This window comes from Takifugu flavidus, chromosome 19 (assembly GCF_003711565.1).
Source record: "Takifugu flavidus isolate HTHZ2018 chromosome 19, ASM371156v2, whole genome shotgun sequence".
NCBI lineage: Eukaryota > Metazoa > Chordata > Actinopteri > Tetraodontiformes > Tetraodontidae > Takifugu > Takifugu flavidus.
In genome coordinates this window covers 5148770-5170261 of record NC_079538.1, presented here as the reverse complement: position 1 = coordinate 5170261, position 21492 = coordinate 5148770, and the positions used below count along the sequence as shown (strand labels likewise).

Here is a 21492-nt window from a genome sequence, read left to right as displayed (position 1 = left end):
TGAGAGCAGAGCCCTCAAATTTTACCCAATAAATCTCAAACCTCTCAGAAATTTAGAAACAATTCCAAACAAATGAGTAAAAGGGAGAGAAATCAATCCAAACCACATTAAATGTCTCTTATAATCACAGGAAGTGACTGCAGGTCACGTGGAGACCACTCTCTTTTTCTATTGGCCAGAATATTTCAGTGCTGGACTCTAATTGGCTGTCGTGAAAGGTCAAAGGTTTGTTATGTATTCCTTCAGCTGTGTGCTGCTAGCTGTGCTATCTGCTCCTGTCACTGCGGTTGTTGTTTCCAGCCTAATATTACACTAGTGTTATCGTGCACAAAAGTGCTCATAGAAGGTAAACGTTCTGTTCATGTGCCAGGCTCTTCTGACGATCCTACCATGTTAGAATTTAAAGAACTCCGACGTTAGCGCAGTAGCCACTTAGCTAGGTAGCAGGTCCCATCGTTAGCAGTGAGCGGTGCGCTGCTAAATGTCACGTTTGATTTATAACTGACCTTGGGAAGCACAACAGTCGGCTTTACGAAATGGGTTCTGTTCGAGTCATATCGACGAGGCTGCTGTGTGCGACCAAGGCGAAAGCAGCAGCCGCAGGTCCCACCGGGACATTAGCCCGAGCATGGAGCGTGTGCCTGGGGAGAGGCGTGTGCAGCTCACCGTGGAGGCTGCAGAGCTCCATGTCAGCCTGGCTCGTTGATCAGTACGGTTCCAATGAAGTGCTGAAGTTCTCAGACGAAACCCCAGCCCCCACCGTCAACTCACCCAATGAAGTGATGGTTAAAGTGCACGCAACTAGCCTGAACCCTCTTGACATAGCCATGAGGGGTAAGTGGAAACGAAAAGAAATGCACTCTTCGAGATCTCTTGATACACCCCTGTGCCCTCCCTGGTTTTAGGTGGTTATGGTGCTAAGCTGCTGAATTTAAGAAGGGATCCGCTCTCTGTGGTGAATAGTGACCGTGAGTTCCCACTGATCCTGGGTCGGGATGTGTCGGGGGTCGTTGTAGACTGTGGTTCTGAGGTCACGCATTTTTTTCCAGGAGATGAGGTAGGACCTGCACTGAAATGTATCTTTACAGGCCGGCGGTAAATGCACGGCAACCTCTGCTGTCCACGGCGTCGGCCTTTTTGTCTTGACTGATGAATTAAGCTGGCAGGAAAATATATTTGTGGCGTCGTGCGGATAAAGAGTAACATCCAAACCCGGAGTGCTAATCTTGTCACGTAGAGGACAGTAAATCTAAACGTAAACGTCAGGCCAGGAAGCACAAGACTCATCAAAATTCATACCTCCCCACATTGATAATGAGCTTATTTTTCTGCTCGGTCATCCTGTTGTTGGGAGGTTTTCATCCCTGTCTTCAGCGCCATCACCTGGATGGTTCAGGTAACAGGCGTTTCACGGTGGATGCGCACGTTTACTGTCATGCATTCTTTCCAGGTGTGGGCTGCTGTGCCTCCATGGAAACAAGGCAGCCTGGCAGAGTTTGTTACTCTGACCGAGTTTGAGGTGAGCAGCGCCGTCGCATTCATGGTTTCGCCTCGTTTAATCCGTCACGATTTCTCTTTATCCCAGATGAAACCAAGGACAGAAATCATCATTGTGAACTAGCGTGACCGCCTTCTCAAACTTTGTTCTTAGTCACATTTATTGAGCGTTTCGCTGGGTAAACTGGGCGACCTGCATCACCAACGAATCAGAGTAGGGGCAATATGGGTGTCTTTGTTAGCTAAAGTGAACTGTCCCTTTAAAACAGTTTGTTTTTAGTAACTTGGAGCTCGGAAGACGCGCTCCGGTCCAGAAGTGTGGAGAAAGTCATAAGACCGTTAAGTCTTATGACAAATTAGCGTCTGGTTTGGCTGTTCTGACTCCGCTAACCAGTCTGAGCCTGTCATACTGGAGGTGTTTCATTCATTTCCAGGTATCTCATAAACCCAAATCCATAAGTCACACGGAGGCGGCGTCCATCCCTTACGTCGCCAGCACCGCTCTGTCGGCGCTCGTCAACGCTGCGGGTCTCTGCAAAGACCGCTGCGCTGACAAAAGGCAAGTGTGGTTAAACTAACAACCATCAGATGAACCTTAATGCTTTTGCAGTTCCTTCGGTTTGTCTCCAGGTTCCTTCCCCGTTTTCACCGGAGTTCTTTTTTTTTCCCGCCCTCAGAGTCCTGATCGCTGGAGGGTCGGGTGGGATTGGAACCTTCTCTATTCAGGTGAGCTGCAGGAGGACCTGAGTTAAACTCGGGAGTGTGAGGTTTCTCAGAGGTGAGTGTGTGTTTGTTTCTCTGCTGGCAGTTACTGAAAGCCTGGGGCGCGCACGTTACCGTGACCTGCTCCCAGAACGCCGAAGGCCTCGTGAGGGGGCTGGGCGCCGACGAGGTGGTCAACTACATGGCGGAGGATGCTGAGGAGCACCTGGAAACGATGGAGAAGTAGGTGCTGCTGCTAAAGAAAGACCGTTGCCTATAAAAACACCGACACCGGCAAACCATAGAGGGTGTCGGGCGTCTTGACGATGTGTGGGTTGAATTTAAAAACGAGCTTCCTCTAACGAGGTCCTGGAGTCTCTGCCAGTTAAGGTGCTCGTGAAAATGAATCATCCAGCAGTTTGTACAGTCTGTACTTCCAGCCAAACGTAGTTATCATCTTCCTGCCAGCGTGACACAGCTGCTCGTGGACTACCGCTCTAGTTTCCATGGAAACTGGGTCTTAAAGCCCGAGTGGACGCTGGTGCACTGTTCCTCTCACCTTGGTGCACAAACTGTTAAATCCTGGCTGTGGTTAGAAGACAAGATGTGACGCTAACACTCCCTCTTTAAATCACCTGACGAGACTTTGACTGGCTAACGTGCTCGTGTGTGTGTTCCCCACATCATCCTGTGTCGGCTCCCTCCAGGTTTGACGTGGTTTTGGACAGCGTGGGCGGGGACACGGAGCAGTGGGCCATGGGCCTGCTGAAGCCCTGGTCTGGAGCGAAGTACGTCACGCTGGTTACGCCGTTGCTCCACGACACAGATTCCCTGGGCCTGCTGAACGGAACATTTCATGCCGGACTCAGCCTGCACAACACGGCCTTCCAGGTAGTTCCGCTGCTGTTCAGGCTGCAAGCGCAGTCTGGGCCATTTTTAAGTTTAGGTTTCTTTTGAAAAACAACTCAGCACTGAGGCTGTGACACTTCCTGCAGATAGCGCTTTCAGAGCACGGTGAATAACAGCCGCTGGCGGGGCCGCTCTTTTCGAGATATCCTGAGCTTTGCAGCGGCTGCTGGGATCTCGGCTGCCAGCGTGGGTGGATGAGTGTGTGCTGCTGAACCAGCACTATGTGGTGTTTGTGCAGATTGTAGCCGACTGCCCCCCCTCCCCATCCAAATAGCCGTGTTTGTGTGTTTCTTGCCAAGCCTCTGGGGCCCTTTTGTCCAGGGCAGCAGACAGGTGGCCAGTCTGTCAGCAGTCACACCCTGTGTTGAAGAAGTCAGATGCGACTGAGCCCCCTAGTGGTCACACCCTGAAACTGCACCCCTATCAAATATCCGGCAGTGTTGAATTTCAAGATGAGTTTGTGGAGGTTCTTGTCTTTCTTTCTGTTCTTTCTCTGTGCACTTCACGTGCTTTGCATCAGCCTTTTATCGTGGGGTTCCTTTTTTAACTAACAACTGGGGAAAAAAACCCACCTTTTTCAGCAGTTTATATTCATCTTATCTGTTTTGGAAAGATAGACTAAGATAGTTGTAGTTAAATGTATATTTGTGTATGTCCATTTGAAGTTTAAGTAAAATAGGTTACCTAAAGTAGACTCCGCAAACTTTGGGATCCAATATAAATGCATGAACCACAATTTTCTTATTAAATAAATACTCCCGCAGCACTTATATGACGTTTTGTCTGGGCTCATCACTGTTCCTCACAGCTGTGAAACATAGATCGGCTCATTTTCTCACTGTGCTTCTCAGAGTGCGATATCGAGTGGAGTCTTCTACCGGTGGGGGTTTTATGCTCCAGACGGGCCTGCCCTGGATGAGGTCAGAGAGCTGGTGGATGCAGGGAAGGTAAGCGCCCCGCTCTGTTGCCGTTCTTGTCATTCAGAACCATTTGTGCTGACTAACTAGGGGAGAAACCTCTTGTACGCAGATCAGTCACAGCCTGGGGGGTGTGTGTGTGTGTGGGGGGGGGTGCTGCCATGAATTCCATACATGCCAAAACTCAATTATTTGTGAGGGGGTTAGCGCTCATGTGCTGGCTGGCTGGTTTGCTCAGGCACCAGGAGATGGTGAATGGAGCTTTAAACACATCGGCCCTTTTGTCTCGGGGCTTACAGTTAAGGTCAGACTCAGGATCAGTCAGCAGCAGCATCCACAACACACACACACACACTCACACACTCACACTCTCTGTCGCTAATCGTACCAATCTCAGCCCAAAGCGTGGCTGGTTTCCAGCGTGACGTGGTTGCGTTGCCCTTTCATTGTTAAGGACGAGAGATGCTGACCAGGATAACGAGCCCGGCGGCTGGTGCGGGACCAGCGCAGGATTGTCCAGCCTCATCACATTCTGTCCCCCTCCCACGGTTTTCACATGGCAGCTGTGAGAGCAGAGATGGGGGGCGTTAGCAGCCCGTGTGTTCAAAACTCACTAATCCCTCTGACATATCCTTTCCTGGTATTAAAAGTAGCGGAAGCAGCGTCCTAATGATGCTTTCGATTATCAGGCTGTCACTAATTCTGTTGAGTAAAAAAATGACCCAGCCCATTAAAGCAAATCACCAACGTCGGATATAGCGAAGGCTTCGTTTTCTCCAAATATTCCTGATGTTTTTCTGCTGGCTCATCGCCATCTTAGATCCTGCCAGTGGTGGAGGCCCAGTTCCCGTTCGCTCAGGTGCCCCAGGCTTTTCAGAAGCTAGAGGAGGGTCACGCCAGGGGGAAGACGGTGGTCAGGGTGGCGGAGGAGGACGAAGAGGGCCAGAGCGAAGAGATGGGCCAGTCTGACGGAGAATATCAGCAGGAGGCGGAACACAAGTAACAGTCGGGTGGTGGGAGTGGTCACAGGCGGCGAGGAGGCCTGGAGCTTTCACCGATGCCAAGATGCTGTCTCTTCTGGGCTCCCTTAATGATTTCCAAAGGTGCTGCAGACACGTCCCTGCATATTAATGTTATTAATCTGTGTTGAGGCCGTAGGAAGACGACGGCTCCCTCCTCACATTTGCACCGCCGTTTGTTGTGAACACGCGTTATTTCTGTCCCAGTGGAGATGTCACACATGGAGAGGAAACCAAATATTCCAAAAGATGCTTGCGGGTGTAAAAGAAATGTACATCAACATATTGACAAAAATACTTTTATTATACCGAAAAACGAGGAAGTTGGGTTCTGGGGTCTTGATTAAACAAATGACATATCAAGTGTTTGTCGCTTCCTGGTAGTTGATGGAGAGTGTTACGACGCAAGGTTGCATTTAAAAGCAGCACCTATTAATACTGTTTTTATTAAATTAAAACAAAAGAGCTAGAAATACTGAAAATCTAGAAACAACTGAAGCACTATGTTCAATCTGTAGGTATGTACACAGGAATCTGTCCAAGGATCTCTTGGGAATCTGTAGGTTTCCGCCTAATGTCAGTCTCATCTGGGGGGATCCAGTCCTGCTGATGGAATATTTTCATAAAACATCCACATCCCAAAGTTGCTGCTGTCTGGATGGATCCAGCGTGTTCAGAATCACCAGGTTTTTGTCATAGTGATGGCCCCCTGCACAAAAACACGGTAATAAGACCGTTATTACATATTAGAACGCTGGCACCATTTTGTCCACAAGGTGTCAGTAATGAGCAGCTCTGGAAAAATATCTCCCAATCAACAGCCGATCAGTATTCAGATGGAACAATGCTGCTAAATAATCTGATGCTTTCTTTAAAGAAGGATGGTCACCTTTAATATCCAGGACCAGGTTGTGGGTGGGGGTGTAGCGGAGGAAGCCCTCGGAGGTGAGGCTCCAGAGGTGGGCCTGGGCGTCCAGCTCTGGAGCGAGGCCGACGCGGCTTCCCGCCATGACCATGCTGCCGCTGGGACCCAGGCAGAACTCCTCCAGCAGCTGGAGGCAGAGATCGTTATTCAGGAAAAACGGTCCACTTGCGCTGTTTACGCCCAAACCCGACGAGGCGCCGGCGGCTCTGCTTACCTTGCTGTGAAGGGATCCGTTCTGGTAGAACCAGATCTGCTCCAACTCGCCGTTTTCCTCCATTTCCTGGATGCGCATCATTTTGATGTCGTCCAAGTCGCCCGCCAGCGCCATCACGAGCCCCGAGTGTCTGTTCCTCAGGCGGAAGTGGACCTGCTTCTGCTCAGGAAACACGGTTCAGACGCCAGCTCATGTCATCGGTCAGTACCCATCAGAACTAACAATAGAACATAAATAACTGATCAACAGGGGTACAGAGCCCCCCCACCCCTACCTGAGGAAGAGGGCGGAGCGATCCGATCTTCAGCCAGCTGCTGAACTTGTACCAGTCATGCACCTCCCCGGGCCTCAGCACAATCTGAGCCCCCCTGTAGTTGATTCCCTCATGCACCACCCAGCTGGGGACAAGGACACAGCAAACTGAGCCAGGGTTCAACAGCTCGGCCCCGGCACACAGGAAACGGGCCCGTGCTCGCGTCAAACATCCGCCTCTGTTGTAGCGGCGGTTCGCCGCCGCTCTGGTGTGAGCTCCCGCCTGTCCAGCAGGAATGTCCCACCTTGGAGACGGCTCCCACTCACTGTGGACCCTTTATTTCCTCCACACACACTCGCACTCCGACTCCGAATGTCACACATCAGCAGCTCCTCGTGGATCAGGGCTGAAGGCCTCAGCGGCTGCCGGTTACTCCCGGCAACCACCTTTCCCACAGGGATTACAGCCAGAACAACTGCATTTCCAATAATCCCAAACTCGGCCCGATTCCCGCCAGACGTTCACCCAATGACTCCGTGCTGTACTCACATGCCTCCTTCCACCAGCACAGACTGGACCCTGCTGCAGCCCCCTGTCAGCGGGAGGTTGACGCTCCCCTCGGTCAGGACCACCCTCTTGCCCCGCAGGCCGCAGCGCTCAAACAGAGTGAGGGAGGGCAGAGAGAACTCCTGGAAGAACCCAGACAGTTGCTCACTAAGCGGCAAAGAAATCTTACCTACATGAAGAGAGTATTCAAAGGCCCCTACAAAGCCGACGGTCTGCAGCGACTGGATGGACGCCCCGTGGACGCAGCCCATCGACTTCAGGTCGGGGTAGCTGCCCTCTTCCAGCACGTACAACCTGCTGCTGAAGTCTGCTCCCTCAAACGCCAGCCAGCTGGAAGCCAAGGACATAAAAAAGGCTGAGTCCTGTGTGCCGCGTGCATGACAATGGGAATTTATCCCGCTGAGTCATTTAGAGCCTCAACATGAGCTCTGCTGCCAGATTTAGAGAAGGCGGCCAACAGTACCTGCCACTCCAGACCTTGCAGGATGCCACACAGAAGCCGTCCTGCAGGGACGCCACGCTGTCCTCCAGAACCACGCTGGAGCCTTGAAAGCCCGGCTCGGAGAAAAGATGCACCTGAGGCACACAGATGAATTCTCAATCCTGGAATCTTCCTCACCGGCGACGGGACTGAAACTGGACACCTACCTTAAACTTGGCTGTGGTCTTGAAATCACTCTGGAAGGCAAGAAAAGCGCCATTAAACTCGCCAAATGACATCCAAACATGACTCACTGGTTTAAAACCCGCATTTTAATCCAAAAGCTGTATTTTCTAAATGACTCCTGATTAATTTCTGATGGCTTCAACAAAAATCCCTTTTTGTTTAATGAAAACGGGACTTTCAGTCTGTTCACCCCCACGTCTGTATCGTGTTTACCGTCTCGCTTTAGCTCCTTCCTGTTGTCCCGCCCCAATTTCCTGCGTTCCTCCGAAATGAGTCGGGGAAAATAAAATTTCACTGCCTTCAAAGTTGCCCATAGTTGCCTGACTGTTGTGCAACAAACTGTATTTCTTATAACTCCCACGTCTGTTTACCATCTTCTGCTTTGGAGGCGAAACGGGAATTCTTTGGTGATGACTCACGGTTGTGACTGAGTCTCATGACAAGCATTTTCCCAATGCTTTCATGCTGCCCGGTTATTACTGATCCGCCTTAAAAAGCCTCCTGTACCGTTTCAGCTAGCTGGCGTGATTAGCCAACCGCAGGCTAACACAGGAAGTGGGAATAAAAAGCACGACAATGTTGCACAACTATAAATCACCGCGCGCTGAAAGTAACGTGATGATGTTAAACTAGTTGGAGGCGTGGCGAGGTTCCGCCGCTCTCGCTGCTCTTACCAGCACCACAGGCATGGCTGAGGCAATTCTGGGCTGCAGCGCCCCCCAGTCCTCGGGGCATCCGTACAAGCCTCGCTCAATGACGTAGGATTCGCCGCAAAAGCCCGGCTCCTCAAATACCACCCAGCTGTGGGAGAGAAGAGACAGTAGAGACTCTTCACTTTTCTGCAGACGGCTGTGGATGCGCACACACACACACACACACACACACACACACACACACACACACTAACAACTGACTAACACATCTGTGCTTCCTTTAATTGTGGCTCGCTCGTGCGACCCGCTCACTACACTCTGACTCTACATGCTAACGCTACACTCGTGCTAATACGGGGGTGGCAGCCAGGCACGGGTGAGGCTCAGGCTGCAGCCAAAATACCTCCTCTGAGTCCTGCCCCCAGGGTGAAATGTTCCGCTTTGACACTACTCATCCGTCTCTCCCTCAGGTTGCATCAATGCGCCTGCTGTCGCTTTGCTATTCATTTTAGCTCTTTTTATTCCACTTTTGGGCCCCGACCTTTTGTCTGGACCTTTTAATTTTGGCGCGCAGTAGCACGTCAGACAGAACTCAGCTTATGTGTTTTAATTGCAAAGCTGTGAGGGACTGTGACGTAAGACGCCAGCAGACAGCCGTAGGGAGCAGCGGGCTGAATGTTAATCAACTTGGTCATTTGTCTTGATGTGTCAGGACGGGCGCGGCAGCTCTCGGCTCAGAATACTGATTTCAAAAGAAGAGATCTGAAATAGTGAGTCGCTGCTCCTTGTCGTTCACTCACACGCCACCGATGACATCGAGCGACTGCGTCTTCGTGCCGTAGCCGGTTTCCTCCATGTTCGGGACCGGCACCGTGATGTCGATGTCCATGCCGCCGAAATCTCTGTCTCTGAACATTTTGAGGTGCGGAGAGAAGAAATCCTGCTGCAGAAAATAATAAGAATTTAAAAAAATAAATGAAGTGAGCAGGTTCACGGTTATTCTGGCAAAAATAGGGCCAAGAGCTGGATGTAATGAGCAGGCTGTGACCCACTTGAGGACCAGTTAGGAACAGGAACTGAAACAACAGCTGCAGCCTTTGCTGAGCTGCAGCCACAGAGATTCAATAGATAAAGAGTTAAATATATTTTTGAACATGACCATATCATTTTCTGGCTTTATATTAAATAGTGGCCAAAAAAAAATCCATGTGGGCCTTTTAATTTGTGTTTGATGGAGAATCAGAGGGCTAACACCGGGCTAACACCAGGCTAACACCGGGCTATCACCGGGCTAACACCGGCTAACACCGGGCTAACACCGGGCTATCACCGGGCTAACACCGGGCTAACACCGCGACTCTGCTCTTCTCTGCTCCTCTCTGAGCTTGTATTTGGGTTCTTTTTCCATCCTGACATCCACCCTCCTTGAGCGGAAAATGCCAACCTCTTCTTTCCCTCTCGGAGCCCTTCATGAACCCTCAGCTGAAGCCGAAACACGGCCGATCACTTCTGCCACATCTCGTTTTACGAGCGTTCCGCCGTACTCACAGAAAGAACTGGCTGCAGCGACTTCAGCCCCTCCGAGCCTCCCCAGTCGCTGCCGTCCCAGTATTCTCCTTCCTCCAGGATGTGCTGCTGTCCCTCAAACCTGGGTTCGCTGTAGCCCACCCAGCTGGAAGCAACACAGAACGGCGGTTAGACCCACGTTTCCAAACTTCAAGTTCTCAAGTTCTCCCTCCTGGAACTTCAAGTAGAGACTCACAGTCCTCCGATGATCTTTAAGGATCCCGCTGACTTCGGTTTCTTTGGATCTGCATCGTTGCTTTCAGGAAAACTGAAAATGTTGCCATCGACCTCCATGCAGGAGCCCTGGAAGCCGGGCTTTTCATACACCACAGCCTGCAACACAGAAGAGCACATTCTCATTTGGCCAGAGGAACAAGTGGTTCAGGAAACGGCCCTAATGTGCTTTAGAAAGATGGTTTGGAAATGGAGCAACTACAAGACTTGATTTAATTTGAAGGGGTCATTTTCAAAGACAATTTTCAATCATACCTTGATTTCACTGGCGTTCTCCACTTTAAACCCCCCCTGCAACAGAGATAATTTTGCATCAGTTGGCAGCAAGATTGTGACTTATAGCTGATAAAGTTCTCGTATTTCCTGTAAAACAATAGCGGATGTACGTTGATAGGGGATAAACAAAGATTAGGGCAGCAAACGCAGTGCACGAAAGTCTATGGCGTCGCCTTTAACTCCGAATTTAAGCAGGCTGCGATGCTGATCTTTAGCAGATGCTATGCTAATGCACATTACTAAAAATGGTAAATTCTCACCATTTTAAGAGGTCTTAGAGATCCGACGAACGGTGAAGAGAAGCCCCAGGACTCTGGGAAAGGGTACTCTCCCTTCTCCAGCACAGCTAGCATGCCCTGGAAGCCGGGGTCACTGAACACCAGCCAGCTGAGGGAAGGAGAAACATCCACAGACTGAATTGAACTCCTTAACTCCGGTGGTTTAGTTTGAAATGCTGCAACGTGACCTTCAAAGCTTCACTGTTACATTAACCAAAACAAAGTTCAATCATCTTGAGAGCACGTCAGCCCAGAGAGCTTTCTCATTAACCTTCGCTTTTACTGTCTCGCTGCTTTTCTCGCCCTCATTTTTAGCTCAATTCCAATTACTATCAGGAAAAATGGGAGGAAGGAGCTGAAACATGTAGGGTTGGCGTCGCTGCAGGGCGCCGGCGGCGCTGCTGCTCGGCCATTATTGAGAATCCAGCTGGCGTTGGTGTGTGTGGCAGAAACAGGGACGGGGCTGGGAGCGGATGATTTACGGGTGATTCTCTCCCTTCCCAAAGGTGTTTCCCAACCTTTAACTGTCACCGTCTGATATCTGACCCTCCAGCTCTCTAAAGTCTGACGTGCACCAACAGGACAAACATTCCTGAACCTGATGACAGACAGAGGAACGCCGAGGAAGGGGCGAACGCTTCATCTTTGAGGCCCATTTAGAAAGAGAACTGCCTGGCGACACACTTACACCCCGGAATACACCTGGATCGAAGCAGTGCTCAGTGGGATGCCGAACGTGCCCGTCTCGATGGTGTCGTCGTGGTAGGACGTGATCCTGCCCCGGCCCTCCGGCTCGGTAAACAGATCCATGCAGGGGATGCTGTAATCCTGCAGAGAGGGCGGAACAAACACAGCGGTTGGTCTCCCATCATCCCTCTGCACGGCGACAGGTTCTGCGTTGTGCTCAGGACGGCTGCCGCCCGGTCGAGTCGCGGTAACGGCGGGTTTGTATTCACCCAGACGGCGAGGCGGATGGAGCCGATCAGCATCGGCGAGGCGTCCTGCGGCTCCGTCCCGGCGCCGCTCTCTGCCCACACGTTGTCCAGTTCGATGCCCCCCTCCTCCAAGGCAATGGTGCGTCCCTGGAAGTCTGGCTTCTCATAGAGCATCCAGCTGAAGTCAAAAGACAAATAAATCAAACACATCATCTTGCATCTTTTATTCATCCACGGCTAAAGATAAAAATCCCCCCTGTCTGCGCCCTGACTTCCAAGCCCCACTCGGAAAATCCAAATAATGGGATGAAAGTAGCTCGTTTAACCGTGTTGGAAGGAGCAGAACTCATTGAGAGAGGTGCGTTCAGAGTTTTAGGAGCACCGGGGTCACGAAAGCCTGGTTGTGTTTGGTTGTATTTTGCTACCCTCAGATGCATTCAGGAGCCTCTGGGGGGGAACACGAGAGCTTCCTATAGCGGGTCACTCACCATCCTCGGACCACCTTCACGGAGATGAGAGCGGAGAGCTGCAGGCAGGTGGCGTCGGCCATGTCTCGGTAGATCTCGTACGCCTGGCCGCTGAACTGAGCTCTCTCAAACAGGACGATCTGGAGGAGGACGCCGTAATGAGGAACACACACATAGAACTTCACTGTCATATAAAAGGGAAGAATTCTATCCGGGTTCTGGTCAAGACAGCAGAGCCCAGTCGGCACAAGACTGGGGACAAACTGAATAAAGTCCAGGAAAGAGGCGGCGAGACTTGAACAAGTACGTCTAATGAAGTTCGACAGTCTTGGAGAAACTGTTCAGGATGGTAAAAATAACTGCATCCAGCTGAGGGGCAGATCTGTTTGCCCCCAAGAGCAGCGTATGAGAAACAGATGTCTCCTCCTCCCGGGCCTCTCTGGGCCCAGACAGGCCAAACGTACCTTTCCAGGGCGCTTGTGAAATCCTCTGGCCGTCCTTTTCTGCAACAGAGAAGCACGGCGTTACGGTCTTTACACACACACACACACGCACACACACACACACACATTGTTGTTCTTCTTTTGTGAGGACTTTAATAGACTTAACCAACCCTCTAACCTTAACCCAAGCTTAAAACCATGACTTAACCCTAAAAATGTCCTCACAATGCTAGTAGAATGTAAATTTTGGTGCTCAATATGTAGCAGGTACAAGATCCCACCCACAAAAAACACAGATTAACAAGGGAATGAAAGAGAAACTGAAGAAAAGCACCACCAACAACAACAAAGGGCAGAGAAGAAAACCTGAAAAGATCATTAATGACCTTAAAAGCTTGTCAAATTAAGTCATTTACACTTGGACTAGAAAAGATTAAAGGTCTGTCTTTGTTGTCTGCAGAGACACGGCGCTAAGCTCCGCATATTTTGCTGTCTTATGAGGTTTCTCAGCGTTTAAGGCGCCATAAATATCTGAAATCTCAGGTTCCTCTGTCACGCAGAGCCAACAATCATCCATGTTGGATTCACTGCATCTTCAGCAGGTTCTTCTGGGTTCTGCTGTGGTTGTGAGTTCTGCAGATCAATCTCTTTGGATTTTGCCTAAATCATAATCCAAAATTTGAGCATCAGATGCATCCAGAAAGAACGGCACGCTTTGGTGTCGCGGTTCCCAAAAGAACAGATGCAGAACTTTAGATAACCAACAAATACCCTGCCCTTTAAAAGTGTGTGTGCTGCCCACTTACACTCTGAGTGAGTGTGTGCTGAGGCTGCCCCGCCGCAGGATCCTTCAGGTCGAGCGTGGCTTTCCCAGGAAAAGATGGCGGCTCGGCAGGATGAATCCCTGGACTTGTTCGTACAGGCGCTTCTGTCCCTGCAGCCGGGGGCTGAGTGGGCATGTTTCCAAGAACCTGGAGCAAAATTCCCCGTTCAGATGTTAAACAATCAGATCTCTTCATTTTTACTCGAATCTTTAGCGATTCACTCCACAGGACAGCTTCCTCAACGCTCGGCTTTTACCGGGAAGGCGTAGAAAAGACTGACCTTGTTGAGTTGCTCCTGTTCTCGCACGTCCGGGGCTGGTTTTGGAGCTTCCTGCGGGAGGTACTTCTCTAAATATTCGGGCAGCTTGATGTCAGTGAAGGAGGGAAGTGGAGGGCCTGTGTCATTAAGCAGAGCTGGGACTTCCTCTCTCTGGCTCAGGGCAGGGCTCTGCTGATCAGAGGTTGGACTCGGTGGGGGGGGCTGAGATAAAGGTGGAGATCTTGGCTGAGGCGCGTTGCTAGGTGACACCTCCCCAGAGTTCGTACCCTCCGCCTGTGGCTGAACCCCATTCTTCTTTCCTTTCATGAGAGAGGAAGTCAGGCTGCTTAAGACGCAGCTTCCCTCCAAGCGAGACTTCATTTTGACCTTTTCCTCCTTCTCTTCAGTAGCTTCCTCTTCATCTTTGATGGGGGTTTTAAGGCGAGACTGAGTATCCAAGCTACTGAGCAGGAAGCTTCTGTCTGACAGACTGGCCCTGAAAGGCTTCAGGCCCGATTTAGATTCCATATTATGTAATTTATTTAATGTGCTTGTTGCTGCCTCTAGGGTGTACTTCGGCTTCCTCAAGCCAAACTTAAACTCTTCTGGGTCAAAGGTCTTCTCATAGCGGTCCTCTTTGATGGCGGGCAGGGCAAAAGGTGGCTGTGGTGGCCCCAGAGGGTTGTGTTTACGTGGGGGGAGCGAGAAAGGTGCACAGAGCTTCTTGATTTTCTCAACAAAATCATCGTCGTCAAACTCGCCGGAAGTGTCGAGCAGATTGCTCTCGCTCCCCGAAGAGTTCAGTTTGGGCGCCGCCACCCTCAGCCTCTGTTTGGGGAGGTCCACGTCCAGCCAGCTGGAGGGGGCGTCCTGCCTGTCAGAATCCTCCTGGCTCTTCCCCCAAGAGAAACTGAGCTTCTTCTTCGGAGAAGGCTGCGCTGAGCCTGGGATTAGCTTGTTAGCCTGTGGAGAAGCGGCGAGGTTTGGAGTTTGCCTGGGCTTGCCCTGACTCACTTCTGCTTTTCCAGCGAAGGGCTGGGGTTGCTGGGAGATATCACCCCTGGCAACAGGTGAAAGTTCGACTGCTGTGGAATTTCCTGTCAGATTGCTATCAGCCGGCTGCGGCTCCATGCTCCCTACACCTTTGGGTGGCGTGGCGATGATGTCGCCCTTTTGCCCCTCTGCGTTTCTGGGCTGTCCCGGAGGAACAATCGCCCCCTCCCCAGGCATGTTGCTGTCTGAGGGCGCCGATTCGACGGCTGAAGTGATTTCCCCATCAGCACGGCCAGCTCCCCCGTTGCTCACAGACTCGGGGCAGAAATAAGAGCAGGCTCTTCAACAGATGAGTCCCCCTCCGCCGCACCGTCAGCTGGAGCCGTTATCAGCGGCAGAGCGACGTGATTAACTTCAACAGTCTCTTTCTCCACGGCCGAGGTTGCCCCGGCAGCAGGCTTTTCGGGGGATAACTCGGCATCATTAGCTCCATGTGGGCGTGAGTCACCGGGTGAATTATCCATTTGTTCCACATGTGCAGAATCCGTCTCTGCTTCTGCTGCTTTCCCCGCAGACTCTGGAGTTGTTCCAGTTCCTTCTCTCGTTGCACGTTTCTCTGCCTTTAAGAGCTTTCTATCACCTTTGGTCCCACCTACGGGCTCATTATTCCGCCCCCCAGCTTTACCTCCACGTGAATTTTCCATCTCTGTCTCTCCGTCATGCTGTGCGGGCAGCATCGATTTTGCACGTCCAGGGGATTTGGCAGTCAGTGCTATTTGGTCAGATTTTGTTCCTCTTTCATCCGACTCGCCGGCATTTTTGCCATCGCCGCCCTCGGCGCCGCCTCGTCTCTCTGACGAGCTCTTCCCCTCCTCTGAAAGTGACTGTGACAGCTTCTCCTCTGTCTCCTTCTGTGTCGTTCCAGTCTGATTGGCTTGATTGCTCGAGTCTGATTTGTCCTCTTCTTAGAGTGACAAATCTGCTTCGGGTTTTTGTGACGCTCCTGTGTGTTCCCTACATCATTTTTAGTCGTTTCCATTATTTCCCCTTTATGTTTTTCTTCTGAGGGAACTTTTTCACATCTGGAATGAACTGGTGGCTCCTGCTTCCTTTTAATGAGCGGCAAAGAGGAGGGGGGGGCTGGAGGTTCTCTGCTGCCCTTGGAGGCCTCTCCGTCTTCCTGCGTGACAAGAACCCTGTTCCCTCCAGCCTCCTTGTCAACACAGCTCTTTGTGCCATCACTGCAAGCAGCGGTATCAGGTTCACCTTTGTTGACAGATGGTTGAAGCTCCTGTCTGCTAGAGTTTTCCTTTCTGACTGAGGAATGTTCCTCTTGTTTTACTGGTACCTTGATGTTTTTGTGGGACTGTCCATCTAATGAACTTCCTTGTCCATCATCTGGAGGATGGAAGACAAACGCTGTATCTTGGTCTTGATTTATAGCGGTGGTTTCACCATTAGGTGTGGTGGAAGTTGTATGTTCTTTGCTTTTCCTTCGTTTAGAGCGGGAGGTTGCTCTGCTCGGACCTTTGGACTCTGGGCTGATGTTATTGATCATTTCTTCAGGCTCATCCGGCCCTTTAGCTGCAACAACAGCTTCCTTTTTCGAACTCTGGTCCACTGTTTGGACAGCTACGGTATTATCTACCCTTGCTGGTTGCTCCACAGGAATGGTAATTTCCCCCTCTGGGGGAACAGCATCCAGTCCATCTGGTTTCAACGCTATCTTTGACATTGTGTTTGTTCGTGTCTGTTCTTTAACATCCAGTTTGTCTAGTCCATGTGACTTAATGGCACCAGATGCCACCTGTGGGGGGGTTTGTGCAGACGTTCCTGTGACTGCTGGCTGTGGCGGCAGGGCTGCCATGAAGGTCCCCGCTCGCTCCTTGATGGTCTCCAGCCTGTCCCTGCAGGGCGATGCAGAACTAGACCTTGCCTTAAGCTGACGGTCAACAGGTCTGGAACTCTGGTCCGACTGCTCGAAACTGGCTTTCAGCCTCGTGTGGGCCTTCCTCACCGGAGAGGCATCGGCGCTCCTCGGGGTTTGAAAAGACCTTTTATCAACCCCCCCTGCTGGACGCTCAAACATGCTGATCTTATCTGCAATCCGGCCAGGAACTGGTTTAAAATCTTTACTTGTTTTCTTCAAGTCGTGGTGCCTGTGAGATAAAGGCGACATTAAGATACAACCCATCGCAATCTTTTCACATGTGGTTCATTACAGCTGTTCAACTGGCTGAATATCTGAACTGAGGACAGATAAACAGTCGCCATAGGGGTTCCCTCAACTTAAATCTGCTCAGTTCATCTTATCTCGACTCTGCAGAACCAATCGTGGAGCACAGAACTGCTCTTTGTGTTGTGACTCACTGCATTTTTCACTGTAAATTACCAATAATATTCCACCCACAGTGGTTCAACCACATTCTTCGCTGTGAATAGTCTGACAACGCAACATGTTGGAAAATTCAATGTAAAATATGTCATATTGATGATTGTAAAACAGTAATTTGCTATTTTATGGGATATGTCAAACATTAACCTGCCAAGTCACTTTTAGTAGGCACGTTTGGTCAGGTCTTACCTCGTGCTAGCCTCTGGTCCGGGCTTCTCCTTCGCTTCATCTGTCTTCAACACTGACTTGGTGGCCTGATTATCTCCTGGACTTTGTATGGAATTCAGACGCACATTCTTTGTGAAAAATTTCACCTCGCTTTGTGAAACCTTCATACTCCTGCGTTTGGACGCCGCCGTCTCTGTCTTCCTCTCCACCTTGTAAAGACTGTCTTCGTCCTCCATTTCTCCGGACCCATCAGTTGCGCACAGCGCAGATCCTTCGCTGACTGAGTTTGTGTCCTGGAAGTTGTCGTGCTCCTTGGACGTGTCGGGACAGGAAGTACCACCCTCCCCTAGTTCAAGTGAGGTTTTGGAGGAGGGGTTGTTCTGGGGGGAGGAGCTTGCAGAGGAGTCCTGGAGGGAGTTTGCAGTTTTGTCTCCAGGACTGGTCGCTTGTTTACCTGGTGCTGGTCCCTCTGGGACAGTTTCACCACTCTCTGATCTGTTCTCATGGGGGCTGTGTCCTCTGTCTCCGGCAGAGTTTTTTCTCAGTTTCCTCCTGGCTGCGTTCTTACGACCCATCGTGTCTGCTTCTGTTTGCTCTTTCTGAGGCTCAAACTGTGAGTCTTTGTGTGGTTTCAGTGACCCTCCTACCAAAGCCCTGCCTGTCCCAGGCGTGGGCCTCGCATTTGTCCTCTTGCTCTGCCCTCTTTTTGTAACCGATACCTCCTGTGAATTAGAGCTCAGTGACGGTTTTGTGGCACCGGCAACCTTCACGCTTTTGGGTAATTTCGTGCGGACAACTTCCTGTCCAGCACAGCTGTCTATGCCACATTGAACCAAGCTGGTTTCTTCCAGGTACACCTGAAGCTTCCTGCCTCCCTGTGCCTGTGTTTTACTCAATGCCTGAGGCTGAATGTGGGCAGGTGAGAGTTCTGTCACATGACCTGCCTTTTTCCCAGGATTCCCACTCACTAAATGACTGCTGCTGCTCTCCTCGCTCTCCTTGCCCTGCCCTACCCTCTTCTTCCTGATTTGCACAGACTCCGCCCCTCTTGGTGCTGCTTCAGCTGTCTTGGCGTTGACCACAATGACTGGCTGCGTGGCGTCCTCCCCTTCACTGGCAAAAACCACTCTGTGGAGGACTGGTGGATCCGGATTGGAGTGTAGTTCCTTTTGTTCCCCCTCTCTTTGTTGTGCCTTTCCCTGTGAGCTCACAGTCTCTTCACTCTCCCCTTCTAGCTCTAACTTCAGAGCCTGCTCACTAGTTGGAGAGACGTTTTCAGTGGGACTTGTCGGGCTCTTTGCTCTCCATGGCGACAACCAGCTCCCAATACGTCCTAAGACCCCAGCACCCGGCTGCTCCTGGGGGCTGTCAGACTACGAACAGAGAAATAACTCACATGAATGTCTGTTTAAACTTGTCCTGGATTAAGTAACATGCATAGACACATCCGCACAGTTTATGATCTGACAGCTGACATGTGGTCGTGCAAATATCGTAAAACTGTCGATGAACAACAAAAGCCAGAACAGACTTGTGACCTAAGTATGAGTTGTTCATCCTTAGGAATGTTGACAGTTTTTTCATGCATTCTTCGGCATAGCAAAAGCATGCAGAGGTGCTAAATAACCTGTAATCTTACCGTGGAAAATACCATATCATTCAGATTCTTTATGTAGGTTGTGAACATGATTTTGCTTTTAATCAAATACTCCTGAAGAGCATAAAACACAATCAGAAATCATTCCGCCATCACAGAAAATAATCAGAGAAGCCAAGAAGAAGCAGTCTTATCCAACTTTCCGCAGCTCTTCTGAATAGTAACCTCACCTTTAGTAAATAAACACTTTGTCCGAACCCAGACAGTCAGATGTAATCACAGATGAAGAGATTCCACAGCTAACTGACCAACATTGTGCATTTGCAGTCCTATAATGGCAGATAAAATCCAGCAACGGGAGGAGATGGAGTGGCAGAAGAGTTAGGCGCAGAACAAGTTCTGCCCATCCAGCGGAGCGCACGCAAACCAGCGGTTTGATGGTGCCTTTACAGACTGCTCGTAAACTTCTGACACAGCTGTCTTAGCTAGACTCTAACGACGTGATTTATAAAAAGTAAAAATGATTTTACCTGTAGTGTGTATCTATTACCATTGTATTGAAGATTAATACAGTATATGTAAATTAACCTTTATCTGGTGCAGTGTTTGATATAAGAATAATATTTTTTAAATTCCCATACTATTCCACACTATTTCACTAAAGATTTACACCATAAAATGACTGAAGCAAATAGACGGAATATTTCCGTTTGAAATTGGGCAACACATATGTGACTGGAATAGACTGTCCAGTCACATTAAGTACGAGAGCGCAAAGATTCCTACACTGGTTGAGCATTTGAACGCAGCAAAAAGGTTGTTTCTAAACAAACCATGCCAGGGGAAATGACGCACCGACTGTGTGGCGTTTCAGAGCATGTTGAATTCAGTTTTTTTTACTTTTCCAACCGGCGAGCCCTGTTATAATTGGCGCGCAACTCAAGTCAGTATTTCCATGCGCCTGAGACGAGGAATTTAACCCTTCATTCAACTCTTCGTTTGCTCTTAGTGTACTTAACATTGTTAATCATTCAACAGGAGCAAAAACCAGTCAAGTTTGAGCATTTATCCCCCAACGCACACACACACGCACGTTCCGCGCTGCCTCCAGGTGTGGGTGCGACGCTGGTAGCAGTTGTTTCAACACATAACTAATGAGCAGTTTTGGCAGCCCTGCGTTTCGGCCTATTTATCCTGTCAAAGCAATTTATTCCGAAACTTAATGACCTGCAGACCGAAGTGTTGCACGGACTAAAGCGCAAATAGAAAAAATTGCGCAAACTCTGTCAACAACAAACCTAAACTCCTCCTGTTCAAATCTAAAAGAGGGACTTACCATGTTTTGCTCTTCTCTCTCAGAAAAATACAGCAGAAGTCCTGTGAAGACTGAAAATAAAGGCTCCGTCTCTCCTCTCCGACGTCTCCAGAGTCAGCACTTAATTTATATTTTGAGGGCTGCGTTCCCTGCGTAATGCCAGCTGTCATGCTAAATACACTAACTGTGCATTTTCTCCCCCGTCATGGCAATGAGTGCTGTGACGCTTGAAGAATCTGCCCGGGCCAGGTAACACACCCGAGAATTTCACCGCGGTGACGCAGCAGCCAGGAACTACAGGTAAGGTTGGGTTGCGCAACACCGAGGGAAGATCTAATAGAAAGCCTTCAGTTGCTTTAGCTTTTTAAAACTTCTGCACGTTTCTACAACTGCAGTGCAGGTAAAATGAAAATAAAATGGTGCGTGGCCCAGCAGCTATATGAGAAAACACCGGCTCTCATTCTGGCGGCCGTTTCATGACTAATTAATTCACCGCTGTAGCCGAAACCCATGAAAAATTTACATTGCATTCATTTTCTAATGACAGAAACCACTCGGGGAGCATTTCTCCAGCTGGTCCCTACAGGTCCACCCACCTCTGGATGTTTCCCCTCCCACTCCCCCCTCTCTCCATGTTCGGTGGTGTCATTGCCAACTGAAAACATGCTTGCTGGAGACTTTGTAGAACCTTCTTGGACCTGTTCAGACTAAGGAGCAAACGTCTCTTCTGCATGGTAGTAACTCTACAGCCCCACCCACTGGATGTGGCCTCTCACTACACCCCTTGACTGACCATTTAACCCTCTGGAGATCTGCAGCCACCATGAACTCTAAATCTGCTTTCAAATTTGACAGACACAGATAATTCTGACCTTTTCCAGGCTTTTGGCCATTTTGGCTGCTCTTTATTTCTTTGACTGAAACGACTGATGCCGCCTGTCTGTCATCAGAGCGTTTGGCGTGTCTGAGGCTGACAAGAGTGACTTGAAGCTTTGTTCCTGTTGGCATTACATACAGACGCGTGTCTGTTGGGTGTTTCCCACGCTTATCCTCTCCCAGGGATAGGAGGACGCAGGCTAGCCATCCCGAACGAAGGACAGGTTATTACCACTCGTCTTTGTCGTTTATGTCATGCTAAAGATGCAGCAAAAAGTAGGTTTATAGGAGATGAAGGAATTGGTGCCTCCACTGCCTGTTAGCACATTAAACATCAAATGAAACCCCAGACTTGCTTGCTAAAGAATGAGCAATTTTAGCCAAAGCTGTCCTGCAGAGAGGTTCTTCCTGACTGAGCGGCTGATATTTTATCCCAAGATCATCGTCATTAATGTTGCCATCTACTAGTTTTCTAATTATCATGCGAAGGAGCAACAGCCGCCAGCAGTAGCGATAATTAAAGGTCACAAATGAATCATTTTC

At 49.9% G+C, this 21492-nt stretch overlaps 3 protein-coding genes across 6 annotated transcripts; 1 reads left to right on the top strand and 2 right to left on the bottom strand.

The window, feature by feature from the left end:
- Window positions 1-204: 204 nt before the first annotated feature.
- Window positions 205-5407, top strand: LOC130515828 (reticulon-4-interacting protein 1 homolog, mitochondrial-like). 3 transcript variants are annotated; one of them, XR_008947274.1, is made up of 10 exons: window positions 205-834; window positions 906-1057; window positions 1451-1519; window positions 1932-2056; window positions 2175-2223; window positions 2306-2442; window positions 2907-3090; window positions 3408-3574; window positions 3960-4055; window positions 4480-4779. XR_008947274.1 is itself a non-coding variant. In XM_057016348.1 (9 exons), exons 1-9 carry the CDS (start codon window positions 537-539, stop codon window positions 4492-4494), a joined length of 1125 nt encoding a protein of 374 aa, XP_056872328.1. In that variant the 5' UTR covers window positions 207-536; the 3' UTR covers window positions 4495-4779. The 3 variants fall into 3 exon arrangements, 2 of the variants coding, with proteins under 2 accessions (XP_056872328.1, XP_056872327.1); XM_057016348.1 differs by lacking the exon at window positions 3408-3574 and having other exon boundaries at window positions 207-834; XM_057016347.1 differs by lacking the exons at window positions 3408-3574; window positions 4480-4779 and adding an exon at window positions 4846-5407 and having other exon boundaries at window positions 209-834.
- On the bottom strand, window positions 5328-14835 carry LOC130515826 (beta/gamma crystallin domain-containing protein 1-like). The gene is made up of 20 exons (XM_057016344.1): window positions 13627-14835; window positions 13329-13493; window positions 12544-12582; window positions 12101-12219; window positions 11634-11790; window positions 11366-11505; window positions 10660-10786; window positions 10379-10414; window positions 10086-10222; window positions 9872-9995; window positions 9124-9266; window positions 8345-8471; window positions 7652-7681; window positions 7467-7579; window positions 7204-7333; window positions 6986-7125; window positions 6458-6581; window positions 6184-6342; window positions 5934-6096; window positions 5328-5753 (listed from the first exon to the last, which is right to left on the bottom strand). The coding sequence occupies exons 1-20, from the start codon at window positions 14833-14835 to the stop codon at window positions 5665-5667; spliced, it is 3471 nt and encodes a 1156-aa protein (XP_056872324.1). The 3' UTR covers window positions 5328-5664.
- A 534-nt stretch (window positions 14836-15369) lies between these two features.
- LOC130515827 (uncharacterized protein DDB_G0284459-like) lies at window positions 15370-20336 on the bottom strand. Of its 2 annotated transcripts, XM_057016345.1 has the most exons (4): window positions 18989-19173; window positions 18801-18872; window positions 17183-18534; window positions 15370-16757 (listed from the first exon to the last, which is right to left on the bottom strand). In XM_057016345.1, exons 2-4 carry the CDS (start codon window positions 18846-18848, stop codon window positions 15371-15373), a joined length of 2787 nt encoding a protein of 928 aa, XP_056872325.1. In that variant the 5' UTR covers window positions 18849-18872; window positions 18989-19173; the 3' UTR covers window position 15370. The 2 variants fall into 2 exon arrangements, with proteins under 2 accessions (XP_056872325.1, XP_056872326.1); XM_057016346.1 differs by lacking the exons at window positions 18801-18872; window positions 18989-19173 and adding an exon at window positions 20095-20336.
- Between the last annotated feature and the right edge of the window lie 1156 nt (window positions 20337-21492).

Bases quoted from the DNA above. Each gene is read 5' to 3' on its own strand.
- LOC130515828 (XM_057016347.1), top strand. From the start codon at position 537: ATGGGTTCTGTTCGAGTCATATCGACGAGGCTGCTGTGTGCGACCAAG. The intron at 1,058-1,450 runs GTAGGACCTGCA...CATTCTTTCCAG, and splicing joins ATTTTTTTCCAGGAGATGAG to GTGTGGGCTGCTGTGCCTCC. The intron at 1,520-1,931 runs GTGAGCAGCGCC...ATTCATTTCCAG, and splicing joins TTACTCTGACCGAGTTTGAG to GTATCTCATAAACCCAAATC.
- LOC130515826 (XM_057016344.1), bottom strand. From the start codon at position 14,835: ATGCCTGGGGAGGGGGCGATTGTTCCTCCGGGACAGCCCAGAAACGCA. The intron at 12,583-13,328 runs GTAAGTGGGCAG...TCTCTGTTGCAG, and splicing joins AGCACACACTCACTCAGAGT to AAAAGGACGGCCAGAGGATT. The intron at 5,754-5,933 runs GTGACCATCCTT...GTTTTTGTGCAG, and splicing joins CCTGGTCCTGGATATTAAAG to GGGGCCATCACTATGACAAA.
- LOC130515827 (XM_057016345.1), bottom strand. From the start codon at position 18,848: ATGTTCACAACCTACATAAAGAATCTGAATGATATGGTATTTTCCACG. The intron at 18,535-18,800 runs GTAAGATTACAG...CTCTGTTCGTAG, and splicing joins ATGATATGGTATTTTCCACG to TCTGACAGCCCCCAGGAGCA. The intron at 16,758-17,182 runs GTAAGACCTGAC...TTTATCTCACAG, and splicing joins GGACCAGAGGCTAGCACGAG to GCACCACGACTTGAAGAAAA.